Source organism: Malus sylvestris, chromosome 17, assembly GCF_916048215.2.
Source record: "Malus sylvestris chromosome 17, drMalSylv7.2, whole genome shotgun sequence".
Lineage (NCBI taxonomy): Eukaryota > Viridiplantae > Streptophyta > Magnoliopsida > Rosales > Rosaceae > Malus > Malus sylvestris.
The window spans coordinates 22,936,569-22,950,406 of NC_062276.1; the positions used below are offsets into that span (position 1 = coordinate 22,936,569).

The following is a 13,838-nucleotide window of genomic DNA, read 5'->3' on the forward strand; positions in this document are numbered from 1 at the left end:
GGTTTGGCTATACCCTCCACTCTTCATCAACAAGTGGTTGTCTATCATGAGGCGGGCGTAGAAGGACCAAGCTTTTGGGAGATGGTAGAGGCCGAATCACGGCCATTTCTCCCCACAGCCAATATTGCAGAAGCAAGTTTCTACAACCCCAATGTAGGAATCTTGAAGTGCTCAGGAGCTGACGAGAACGGCAGCCCTACCAAGGTGACGGCCCAAAAGCTTTCAAAACAAGGAATGCTCCTTACTAGAGAGGAGTGGGATATACCTTGTATCCTCCCAAATCCCCTACACCATCAATGAGTGGACAAAAGAAGAGAGATCAGGTAATGGCAGTTAGATCCCTGATTAAAAGACTGCTGATATACGGGAATGGAAGAAGACAAGAAAGGGAGCTCTTGGACAGAGAAGAGCGTGAATGGCAGGAGGAAACTTCAACCAGCCAGCATGAAAGCAAGGAGGAATCTTGCAGTGAAGAACTGGATGGGGCCATTCGAATGGTCGAGTGCATATATGATCTGGATGGGCCAGACGACTTGCCCGAGAGCCCGAAGTTGGTCGAATTTTTTTGTACAGAACCAGATAAGCCACCACCAGAAGTCCAGGATCCTCTGGAAGTCATTAATTTAGGAACAGAGGAGGACCCAAGGCCAATACAGATCAGTGGTTTATTAGGGGTTGATGATCGGGCAAGGATTGTTTGTCTTTTGCAAGAATTCAAAGATTGCTTTGCTTGGCATTATACCGAGATGCCAGGGTTAGATCCAACCTTAGTGGAACATAGAATGCCCATCAAGGAAGGATATAAGCCTGTCAAGCAAGCACCACGGAGGATGTCAAAGGAGATAGAAAAAAAGGTCAAAGAAGAGATTGAAAGGCTAGTGAAAGCTGGCTTTATCAGACCAGCCAAATATGTGGAGTGGTTGGCCAACATCGTACCCGTTTTAAAAGCTGTAACAAAAGCGGTATGATGTTGTGTGGATTACATAAATATTAATGGCGTTACACCAAATGATGAGTATCCCATGCCCATGGCCGACTTATCCATAGATGCAGTGGCAAAACATAAAGTCCTATCTTTTATGGATGGGAATGCCGGTTACAATCAGATAAAGATGGCTCCAGAAGATATACATAAAACAGCTTTTAGGTGTCTCGGTCATGTGGGGGCATATGAATATCTGGTCATGCCATTCGGGCTCAAGAACGCTGGTGCAACTTACCAGAGGGCAATGAATGCCATCTTTCATGATCTAATTGGCCAGAGCATGGAGGTATACATTGATGACATAGTGGTCAAGTCCAAAACAGAAGAACAGCATCTGGAAGATCTCATACAGACATTAGCAAGGATGAGGATCCACAAATTGAAGATGAATCCAAAGAAGTGTGCATTTGGAGTAAGAGCAGGCAACTTCTTGGGATTCCTGGTGCATCAAAGAGGTGTAGAAGTGGATAAGAACAAATCTCGGGCAATAATGGAGTCACCTTCACCTACCAACAAGGTGCAACTCCAGAGGTTACTGGGCAAAATCAACTTTTTAAGGAGATTCATTGCTAATTTAGCAGGCAAGATCCAGCCGCTGACTCCTTTACTAAGGTTGAAAGATAAAGAAAAGTTTGAATGGGAGCCACCGCACCAACAGGCCTTTGACAGCATCAAGGCCTATTTAACTTCTCCACCAGTGTTGGTGCCACCACAAAGGGGAAAACCCTTGAAGCTGTATATCTCTGCCTCTGAAAAATCAATCGGAAGCTTGCTAGCCCAAAATAATGAGGGCGGGAAGGAGCATGCAGTGTACTACCTCAGTAGAATTCTGACCGAGGTAGAAACAAGGTATTCCCCGGTAGAGAGATTATGCTTGGCTTTATATTTCACTGCCAGTAAATTAAGGCATTACATGTTACCTTGTCACGTGCACATCATCGCCAAGACAGATGTGATAAAGTACATGTTGTCAAAGCCAATGCTCACAGGAAGGATTGGGAAATGGATTCTAGCTTTATCATAATTCAGTTTTCAATACGTACCCCAAAGGGTAGTCAAAGGTCAAGCAATTGCCGACTTCCTGACTGAGCATCAAGAATCTTCAAGTGAGGCGATCAATATCCCTGGAAGCTTAGAAGTTACTAGCATTTGGATCCCGCCGAGAAAAGATATTTCGGGCAAAGAAGACTGGGTCCAGCAAGAGATAAGAAGAGTGGCTGGTCTCTGGATCACTCCTTGGAAGTTGTATTTCGATGGATCCCACACTCAGAAGGCTTCAGGAGCAGGAATTGTAATTGTAAACCCTCAGGGAGTTTATCATTATTATCCATTTCTCTTGGATTACCAGGGGAATACTAATAATCGGGCAGAGTATGAGGCCTTAATTATTGGTCTGGAAATCTTGATGGATCTAGGGGCAGAAGAGGTAGAGGTCTTTGGAGATTCAGAGTTGGTAATAAACTAGTTAAATGGGGAGTTCAAGTGCTGATATATTACCATGGCGGGGTATTACTTGGCAGCTACGCAATTATTGAATTTCTGGGATTCTGAGATATCGGTCAGTCATGTTCCCAGGGAATCCAATTTAGCGGGCAACGAGATGGCACAACTAGCTGCAGGAGTGCCAATACAGGAAAGGAAACATGGGGTAGATGTTGAAATCCAAAGAAGAAACCTCCCTTCCATCTTAGAAAGGGGATTCAGTCTAGATATAATGGTGCTAGAGGCCGAGATAGAAGATTGGAGGTCACCTATTATTCACCATTTGAAGGATCCTTCCTCGCCTACCAGCAAGAAGGATTGACAGCAAGCAACTAAGTATGTCTTATGGGCAAAGAACTTGCTAAGGAAAACTCCAGACGGGTTACTATTGAAATGCTTGGGCCAAGAAGAATCCATGAGGGTAATGGCCGAAGTACATGAAGGAGTTTGTGGAGCACATCAGGCTGGAACAAAGATGAGATGGTTGCTTAGGAGGTATGGTTATTTCTGGCCCGACATGGAAAAAGATTGTAAGTCTTATGCCCGAGGATGTGAAGAATGTCAGAGGCACGGACCTCTCCAGCATGTGCCCTCAGTACCTTTAAATCCAGTGGTCAAGCCTTGGCCTTTCAGAGGATGGGCAATGGACTTCATCGGGCAAATCTATCCAGCTTCTAGCAAAGGGCATACCTTCATAATTGTGGCAACGGATTACTTTACCAAGTGGGTGGAAGCATCAGCAGTAAAATCCATAAATTCAGCCACAGTCAAGAATTTTATCGAGACCAAAATCCTGCACAGATATGGAGTGCCCGAGACCATAGTAACGGATCGTGGGCCATCTTTTATTTCAAAAGAAGTTGAGGAATTTGCAGGCAAGTACAAAATAAAGATGATCCAGTCCAGTCCGTACTATCCTTAATCAAATGGTCAGGCAGAAGCTAGCAACAAGATCCTGGTCAACATTATCAAAAGGATGGTGATGGATAGTCCAGAAAGATGGCATGAGAATCTGGGGAACACTTTGTGGGCATACAGAACTTCTAAGAGAGCAGGAACAGGGACAACTCCTTATGCTTTAACTTTCGGGCAGGATGCAGTGCTCCCCGTGGAAATCAATGTGAGTTCTTTAAGAATTCAAAATCAATTTGGATTGCATAGCGAAGAGTATGTCGAAGCCATGTGTCAAGGAATTGAAGACTTGGATACCGCCCGAATTGAAGCTTTGAACCAGATTCAAGAAGGGAAACGAGCTATTGCCTGAGCTTACAACAAGAAGGTGAAGATGAAATCTTTCAAGGAAGGGGATTTAGTATGGAAGACAATCATCCCTCTAGGAGCTCAGCTCAGGGGTTTTGGAAAATGGAGCCCGACATGGGAAGGTCCTTTCATTATTGGTCGTGTTCTAGATAGAGGGGGATACTACCTGGCGGACCTTGAAGGAAACAAGCATAAACATCCCATTAACGTTAAATTCTTAAAGAAATATTGTCCTACGTTGTGGGATGTCAGAGATTGTTATATCGAAGAGGATGCGAAGTAAAGCGAGCTTCGGGATATCATTATGCAATGCGTATTTATCAAACATTCAAGATGGAAAGACAAGAGTTGCTGAGATAATGTATATTTCATTTCGACAAATTGATGAAATTTACAAAAGATTCAAGGCCAACGTATTACAATCAATTCTCTTCCTGGATGCAATGGTATCTTCAGTTGGTCTTCCAATGACTTCATGGATGGAACCCAATCAGGTGATTGGGTTGTGCGGCCAACATGAGCCTAGTAGAGGTTCCTCCGACAGGACCATCAACATATGTAATGGTCAAGCCCGATTTATCACCGCAGCAAGCAGGGAGACAAACCGTCAAGAGGAAACCGCCTGACCAAGGGTGTTGGAGATAGCGGGGAGTTCGACCAAGGGTGTTGGAGATAGCAGTTCTTTGATGAAAGCCTTTTTTCTCACGGAAATGAAGTTTTAGGAAACCCCACTCAAAGCTTAAAGAACCCATTTCTCAAAATACTTGAGGAAGATGGAAGAAAAGAATGAAGAGGATTTGATGGCTTGATAGAAGAGTTTCCGAGCCAGAATTTATAGAAAACCAGAGGGTAGTTCAGAGGTCGTGAGAAGCTCAAGGGACACGGGGTTGCCTTCATCCTGTCGAAGGAACACGAAGTTCCAAAAGATTGAGATACACGCATGCGGGTATTCAATTAATGTTGGCACTTGGGATTCCAACCTTAACATTAATTGAAGGGGGCACTGTTTGGATCAAAACTTGAACTTTGGGCTCAAGAAAGGAGTTGGCCCAAAAGGAGGCCCGAAAGGGAAGATAGCCGAAGCCCAGTCGAAGCCCAGAAGGCAGGAGAAGGCCTTTTCTGACTTGATGCAGCTCATGAAGACCACTTGCTTACCTACCCAAAGGCCAAGTGGTGTAGGCTGGTCAGCTACACAGCCCATAAAGTACTTTATGGTGGCATTACATGTAAAATAGCTGATGAGTCATCACCCTCAAACCGCATTCGGGCAAAGCTGCTGCTACCAAAGGCCAAGCCGAGTTGTCTATATAAGAAGAAAGAAAATCAAGGATTAAGGACACTCAATCAAACAAACAAATGCAAGCACAAACTCTACTCAAAGCCAGATCTGCCTTCAAAACAAAGTTGTAGTTAGCCTTCATCCCTTTCGGGATAAACCTCCATCCCTTTCGGGATAACCGTCTCTTCAACCTTTTGTAATAGCTCTGCTACCTTGTTCAACCTTGCTGTAGTACTGATTCATCTTTTGTAATCTCTCTCTCTCTACCCCTCTAAGCTTTCAGACCTTTGACAAAACTACAAAGATAGGGACCTGCAAGACGAGCAACCTTACCCGATAAGGTTTAACCTTGCCCGACCTTCTTTGCTTTAGTTTTGTCTTTTCAATATGTTGTATACTTCCAGTTATATGCAAGTTATTTCTAGCAACATGATTATTAAGAGGCTTTCTCAGTACTTGAATCCGATTTGAATATATCGTCAGTGTTCAAACCAGATCTAAGTCCTAAGCCCTCGGGCATGTAAATCTGATCAGTTAAAAGTCCTTGGCCTCAAGGCATAAAAAAGAACCTTATGTGGACTTAACCCATCCACGACAGTCCTTGATAAACGAGAAGTCCGAAGTTACTTGGGGCGCAAGTAATCAACCTACCTTCTAGTTTTCTTTCTATTATGCCATGATTATCATAGAACGCTTGAGCATGGATGGATTCTAATGGAAAGCCTCAAGGCCTACACCTAAGGCCCCACAAAGGCATCCATTTGGATTCATTCTGTTCAGCGACCTAAAGAGTCTAATTATAAGAATGAACTCTGATGGGAAGCCTCAAGGCCTACACCTAAGGCCCCACAAAGGCACCTATTTGGGTTCATCCTACTTCTTGGATTCGCGTAATCAGAAGTATAATAGTTAGAAAACTCCTACAATCACGAGAATGAATATGATGCGTTCGAGCACTGGTTTAGTTATTTATGGGAAGCCTCAAGGCCTACACCTAAGGCCCCACAAAGGCACTTGCTATAACTAACACGGTTTCTTGGATACATACATACATACAATTAAAGCACGACTGTTATTTTACATCTGTCATACTAAAGATGGCAGTGGCACGCCTGAGCACCTAAATGTTAAACTTGATTGTGAGCCTCAAGGCCTACACCTAAGGCCCCACAAAGGCACCTCTCAAAGTTAATGCTGTCCTTCTCTTTCAACCTTGCCCGAAGAGTCTTGCCCGATGAGACTTGCCCGACGAGACTTGCCTGACAACGCCCGACAGCGAAGTAGAAGCCCGACAGCAGCCCTCAATCGGCGCCAACCTCCAGGGGAGCTGTGTGCTCGTCGGCTAGGAAACATCCCCGACGGAAATTCCTGCCACGAACAACCCTTAAATTCTTAAAAACTTGTTAAATTGCTTAAAAATTAGAAGGGCATAACTAATGCTTCAGGAAAAATAGTTGACAAGTCCTCTATCTATTAGATATTGGTACCCAAAAATAAAAATGCAACTTAAAACTTTACCAAATGGTCAACATTCGCCTCTTCCCAAAAAAAGGGGAGATGGAGGACTGGGATTAATTTGTTTCGCATTCGGTACGGTTCATTTTTAGTGGCAGTTGTTGCCTTTTTTAATGACAATAGTGTTCGTTTTTACAGGACCCTCAATTTATTTGCAACCAATTTTGTTGCTGTTTTTTTTTTCTTAAAACCATCTCCAACCCTTGAGTTAAAACCTAAAATTTTTAACTCACAAAATTTAGGTTTTAGTCCAGAAATAGTTTTTATGCTCCAACTCTTCTGGTCTAAATTTTTTAGCCCAAGATTATTAAAGAATAAATTTAGGCTAATTTTTTCTTTTAAAGTAATTACGTACACTATCATAATTTAATTTTATGAACATTTTAACCTAAAAATATTTAAATTTTGATAAATATTGAAAAATCATTAAATTTGGGTGAATTTTGAGTTAAATAAATTATTTTAGCCGTTGGATTTAAATTTGAGCCGTGGTCCTGCTGTTGGTGCCCATACCATTTTTGGGGCTAAATCCTATGGGGAATTTGGCTTTTAGCTTTTAGCCCACACATTTAGCATGGATTGAATTTAGTTTTTTTTTTTTTTTTTTTGGAGGGAGGGGGGACCTTAAAAATAGCATTTAAAACGTCAGTTACTTAATTACATAATTATTTGGGGATTACTTAATTATTTACTCAAACTAACTAAACATAAATTATAATTCCCTTGATTTATATGCAGTGTGAGGATCGGGAATGAGTTTAGGGCTGGGCATCCAAAAGCGGCTGCATTAGCAGTTGTGATGGTAACTTCAAGTTTATCATTCTCAACGGCATTCAACCTGTTTTGTTAGGTAAGTGAAATTTCACGTTAAATGTATGAGAAATAATTTTTGTATATTCGTTTTCTCCTTCTGCACTCCTCCTTTTATTTATACACTTTATTTATTATTTAAGGTTTTTTACTGTTAAAGTCCATAGATTCTTTTGTATTTAGGGATATATCAAGAGTAAATTTCGTTTTTTGGCTAGATCAATGGATTATTTTTATTAATTAGTGTAAGATTAATGGCATGGAGCTCGTGTTTTATGTGCTTCCTTAGTTTGTGCATGAAGAGTACTATTTAACCCATATTAAGATAAAAAGAATATTTTGTACTCTCTCTTCTTCACTTGTCTGACGCTTGCTCTTGATACAACAACAACAACAACAAAGCCTTTTCCCACTAAGTGGGGTCGGCTATATGAATCCTAGAACGCCATTGCGCTCGGTTTTGTGTCATGTCCTCCGTTAGATCCAAGTACTCTAAGTCTTTTCTTAGGGTCTCTTCCAAAGTTTTCCTAGGTCTTCCTCTACCCCTTCGGCCCCGAACCTCTGTTCCGTAGTCACATCTTCGAACCGGAGCGTCAGTAGGCCTTCTTTGCACATGTCCAAACCACCGTAACCGATTTTCTCTCATCTTTCCTTCAACTTCGGCTACTCCTACTTTACCTCGGGTATCCTCATTCACAATCTTATCCTTTCTCGTGTGTCCACACATCCGACGAAGCATCCTTATCTCCGCTACACCCATTTTGTGTACATGTTGATGCTTCACCGCCCAACATTCTGTGCCATACAACATCGCTGGCCTTATTGCCGTCCTATAAAATTTTCCCTTGAGCTTCAGTGACCTACGACGGTCACACAACACGCCGGATGCACTCTTACACTTCATCCATCCAGCTTGTATTCTATGGTTGAGATCTCCATCTAATTCTCCGTTCTCTTGCATGATAGATCCTAGGTAGCGAAAACGGTCGCTTTTTGTGATCTTCGCTAGATTGCTCCGGTCATTAGTGTGGATAAGTATATAAATGGATAGAGATAGGAAAGCAAACACCAGATGTACGTGGTTCACCCATATTGGCTACGTCCACGAAATAGAGGAGTTCTCATTAATTGTGAAGGGTTTACACAAGTACATAGGTTCAAGCTCTCTTTTAGTGAGTACAAGTGAATGATTTAGTACAAATGACATTAGGAAATATTGTGGGAGAATGATCTCGTAATCACGAAACTTCTAAGTTCTGGAGTGTGGTATCGTCTTGACTTGCCTTATCTGTCTCGTAGGTAGATGTGGCATCTTCTCTGGAAGTACTCTTCCTCCATCCAGGGGTGGTATCTTTAACTGGTGGAGATGCACAAGGTAATGTATCAATTTCACTTGAAGCTTACTTGTAGTTTCAGGCTTGGTCAAGCGCGATACAAACCATGTAGTAGGAGTCCTCCAAGTCGCCGAGCTAGGGGATCTGCTGAAAGAGGTGACAGACAAGGTAAGCAATCAGAGCTCCAAGCAATCAGTCCCAGATCAGAACTTTGATTTCGAGTTCCGGCTGATTGTTCACATTCTCCCTATCTTGCAGGCAGCATGAAGGATAAAGAGAAGAAAAATGAGAAGAGATGATATGGGATACTTTTGCTTTTGAAGAATTAACTTTCCACAGGCTTATTCTTGAACTGGGCTGGAGGGTTTTCTGGTTTCCTCCAGAGTATAAGGCCAACTGAAGAATTTGAGGGTCAAAACAAGTCTATCAAATCTATAGTACGTTCGACCCTGCTGATATGAGATACTTTTGCTTTTGACAGAGTAGTGGATGTATCGGCACGTGTGCTGTTACGCTTGTCTCCACATGCTTCCTTGTATCCTTCTCACTTGCTCTATATGTTCCTCTGGCAGATGCGGTATCTTCCCTAGAAGCATAAGATGTTGAAGATGAGTACTCGAGAGCAATGCCAGGTAAGTAATCAAGTAAGGGGTTCCAGGCAGTCAGTTCCTGACTGGAAGCTTGATTCCAAGTGTTGACTGATTGCTCTCTTTCTCCTTGTCTTGGAGGTAAGAACAAGGCCAAAGGAAAAGACAGGGAAAAAACATGATATGGGATACTCTTGCTTTTAACCCTGATGATATGAGATATTCTTGCTCTAGTATAGCTTGTTTGCAGAGGTATTATCGGGGGGAAAGAAAGCTGAATATTTCGAAAAGCTTCTTTGGGAGTGCCCTCTCAGATATGAGGAAGGGTTGAGCATTTTTGCAGGTCTGCCTGTCTGTTGGGGATGGAGGTCAACATATATAGGAGTCTCCCTAACAACAAGTAGTAATGCTATTCCTTTACCCTGCTTGGTCATAACACGGTAGTGGGAGCTGCCAGCTTCACATGTTTTAACTCTGTCAGAGCACTTTGAAAAAATGGTCTGTGGTATCTGGAAAGCTGATGTTGCGTGTAAAGATTACAGACAAGCTTTATCCAAGGAGATCCGGCTCTTGAAGTTGGGAAAGTGGTGCCTCTTCGGTTTTCGAACAAGCAATCATGTCGGAGATCTGGCTCTCGAGATTCGGAGAATGATGCCTTTTCGATTTTTGAGAAAGCAATCCTGCTCGGGGTCTGGCTCTCGAGATTCGGAGAGCGGTGTCTCTTCGATTTTTGAGAAAGTAATCATGTTGGGAATCTGGCTCTCGAGATTCGGAGGGCGATGCCTCTTCGATTTTGGAGCAAGCAATCTTATTGGGAGTGTTTTCTCGAATGTGAGAAAAGGTTGGGCATGTTTGCTAGTCTATCTTGCCACGAAGCACAGAGGTTGACACATAGGGACTTTCCAATTATCCAGCAGTGGTACTGTTCCTTTACCCTTGTGGGTAATAATATGGTAGCTAGACCTTCAAAATTTATGTGTCTAAACTTTGTTAGTGCTGTTTCTTTGCTATTCTTTTACCCTTCTTGGTCAGAGCAGTGTAGTGGGAGCTGCAAGCTTCACGTGTCTCAACTTTGTCAGAGAACTTTGGCAAAGTTATCTGTGGTACCCATGAGCTAATGTTGCGTGTGGGAAGTGGGTGATTGAACAGTAAGATTCATGTGCTTTCTACTTCACCAAAAATCTTCGACATAATGCCCATAATTTCCGCAAAGCTGACAGGTGCTGACAAGGCTGGAAAAGTAGGTGCCTCTTCGATTTCTGAGATCGGCCCTCGTGGTCTCTGAGCAGCCCAGCTTTTGAGAAAGCAAGCGCCTCTTCGATTTCTGATATCGGCCTTCGTGGTCTTTGAGCAGCCCAACTTTTGAGAAAGCAAACGTCTCGTGGTCTCTGAGCAGCCCAGCTTTTGAGAAAGCAAACGCCTTTTCGATTTCTGAAGCTCCGTCGAGTGCAGATTTTTATAGAGGCTGGCATTAAGTTCCAAAGCACACTTGAATCTTCACCAGTAGAAGCTCCATTCTTGCACTTCTAAGATCTTGATTTGTCCGACCTCTTCTCTCTTCAACACTTTTGAAAATGTTTGGCCCCTCCGACCGTCGTTTTGACTTGAACCTTGTTGAAGAGGCAGCCACGCCTTCTCCAGACAACATATGGCGCCCATCCTTCGTCTCCCCTACTGGTCCTCTTACCGTTGGGGATTCCGTGATGAAGAATAATATGACCGCTGCGGTAGTGGCCAGGAACCTTCTCACTCCCAAAGATAACAAACTACTTTCCAAACGGTCTGATGAGTTGGCTGTTAAGGATTCTCTGGCTCTCAGTGTTCAGTGTGCAGGTTCTGTGTCTAACATGGCCCAACGCCTATTTGCTCGAACCCGCCAAGTTGAATCATTGGCGGCTGAAGTGATGAGTCTCAAACAGGAGATTAGAGGGCTCAAGCATGAGAATAAACAGTTGCACCGGCTCGCACATGACTATGCTACAAACATGAAGAGGAAGCTTGACCAAATGAAGGAATCTGATGGTTAGGTTTTACTTGATCATCAGAGATTTGTGGGTTTGTTCCAAAGGCATTTATTGCCTTCGTCTTCTGGGGCTGTACTGCGTAATGAAGCTCCAAATGATCAACCTCTGCTGCCTCCTCCTTCTAGGGTTCTGTCCAGTACTGAGGCTCCAAATGATCCCCCTCCAGTGCCTGCTTTTTCTGGGGCTCTACCGACTGCTGAGACTTCTCCTAAGAAACCTTTGTGAAGGCTCCCTCTTGTTTGTTTATTTTGACTCATGTATATGTACATATTTGTGACTTATCGGGGATATCAATAAATAGCTTTCCTTCATTTCAACGTATTGTGTTAAATACACCAAAGCCTTCTTCGCTAAGTTCTCTGAATTTTCTTTTGTTGAAGCTTGTATGTTGAAGCTTTGTGAGTGGAGCATGTAGGTTGAGGTAGTATTCCCTTAATTTCCCGAGTGAGGAAAACTTCTCGGTTGGAGACTTGGAAAATTCAAGTCATTGAGTGGGATCGGCTATATGAATCTTTGAACGCCATTGTGCTCGGTCCTGTGTCATGTCCTCCGTTAGATCCAAGTACTCTAAGTCTTTTCTTAGAGTCTCTTCCAAAGTTTTCCTAGGTCTTCCTCTACCCCTTCGGCCCTGAACCTCTGTCCCATAGTCGCATCTTCTAATCGGAGCGTCAGTAGGCCTTCTTTGCACATGTCCAAACCACCGTAACCGATTTTCTCTCATCTTTCCTTCAATTTCGGCTACTCCTACTTTACCCCGGATATCCTCATTCCTAATCTTATCATTTCTTGTGTGCCCACACATCCAACGAAGCATCCTCATCTCCGCTACACCCATTTTGTGTACGTGTTGATGCTTCACCGCCCAACATTCTGTGCCATACAGCATCGCCGACCTTATTGCCGTCCTATAAAATTTTCCCTTGAGCTTCAGTGGCATACGGTGGTCACACAACACGCCGGATGCACTCTTCCACTTCATCCATCCAGCTTGTATTCTATGGTTGAGATCTCCATCTAATTCTCCGTTCTTTTGCAAGATAGATCCTAGGTAACGAAAACGATCGCTCTTTGGTATTTCTTGATCTCCGATCCTCACCCCTAACTCGTTTTGGCTTCCATTTGCACTGAACTTGCACTCCATATATACAAGAACTCGAAGACGGTCTCTACCACAAACGCCAATCGATTTTGTTTCAAATCTGCTCGATTTCATCTTGAATCCTTTTAATTTGTTGTGAGATCTGTTTGCTTCCACCACCACTGCTATATCACGTTCTGGTGGTGGCCACACAAATTGTCTCTTCAATTTCAGGTACAAAAGATTGAATGGTGTTTGTGGAGCCACCGCACAAGAGGAGGGGGATGATGAGGTCGCCAAGCTTGTGGTTGTGGTTGGGGAGACCTTTGAAGCTGTTGTGGAGGAGAAAGATAAAGAGCAAAATCAAGCTTTTAGGAAATTTCAAATGGATTTTGTGTCATTATATACTTTCAATGGGAAATTTCTAATTTTGATTTTGTCTTGTTCATGTGTGACCATGTTTGATGGGTTCTCCTTGTGATACACCGGGCAATAGTTCTAGTTTACTACTGGAAAAAAGAAAAATTATTGTGGGATAAGTGGGAAGGGCCACACGAATTGTAATTTTTTTTTTTAAGCCTATCCGAGCTAGAAGGACGACAAAGTTGGTAGTTTAATGATGGACGCAGAGCCTTTGACGGGGTTTGGGGAGTTCAAGTGGCAAAGTGTGGGAACTCTGCATTGCAATTTCTGTTTCACAATGCAAACTGCCATGCAGAGTCAAAATTTACTACAACATCGTGATTGACATGATTCCTTCCAAACCATCAACGACCTCCACAAAATCCTGAAGCGGATAATGGTGGCAAGGTTCGGGAAGGAGTGGTTGCACGTGTATATCAACTAGTAAAGAACTAAGAAACAGACATTGCGATGGAGCGTCCGAATTAAAATGTTAAAAGTAGAACCAAGAATCCAAATGTAAAAAAAAAAAAATAGGAAACAGACACTATGTTGTAGTGTCTGAATCCAAACGTAAAAAAAAATATCAGGAAACGGACACTGCATTGCAACGTCTAAATTCAAATATAAAAAATAGATACAGGAAACGAACACTGCATTAAAGTGTCTGAATCCAAATGTAAAAAACAGAATAGAAAAATGACGCATCATTGCAGTGTCTAAATCCAAATGTAAAAAACTAAACAAGAAATGGACACTGCATTGCAGTGTCTGAATCCAAATGTAGAAATTAGCAGTCATGTGTGGTGTTAAGCATAGAAGGCATGTGAGTGATGAAAAAAATAGAACCAGGAAATGGACACTTCAACGCAGTGTCTGAATCGAAAAATAAAAAACAATACCAGGAAATAAACACTGCATTATAGTGTCTAAATCCAAATGTAAAAACAGGCACGTATGAGGCATGTGAGTGATGGAAAAAAATAAAACTATGAACTGGACACTGCAACACAACGTTTGAATCCAAATGTAAAAAGCAAATTTAGAAAATAGACATTGCGTGCAGTGTCTGATCCGTATTG

At 42.6% G+C, this 13,838-nt stretch overlaps 1 protein-coding gene and 1 long non-coding RNA gene across 2 annotated transcripts; one reads left to right on the plus strand and one right to left on the minus strand.

Annotated features, from left to right (window-relative positions):
• Positions 1–7,713: 7,713 nt before the first annotated feature.
• LOC126611214 (uncharacterized) lies at positions 7,714–9,226 on the minus strand. Its single transcript, XM_050279410.1, has one exon. The coding sequence runs from the start codon at positions 8,290–8,292 to the stop codon at positions 7,744–7,746; it is 549 nt and encodes a 182-aa protein (XP_050135367.1). The 5' UTR covers positions 8,293–9,226; the 3' UTR covers positions 7,714–7,743.
• A 14-nt stretch (positions 9,227–9,240) lies between these two features.
• LOC126611218 (uncharacterized) lies at positions 9,241–9,688 on the plus strand. The gene is made up of 2 exons (XR_007618743.1): positions 9,241–9,297; positions 9,394–9,688. It is a non-coding gene; the product is annotated as an uncharacterized LOC126611218 (long non-coding RNA).
• The last annotated feature ends 4,150 nt before the right edge of the window (positions 9,689–13,838 follow it).

Coding starts and splice junctions, on each gene's coding strand:
- LOC126611214 (XM_050279410.1), bottom strand. CDS start 8,292: ATGCAAGAGAACGGAGAATTAGATGGAGATCTCAACCATAGAATACAA.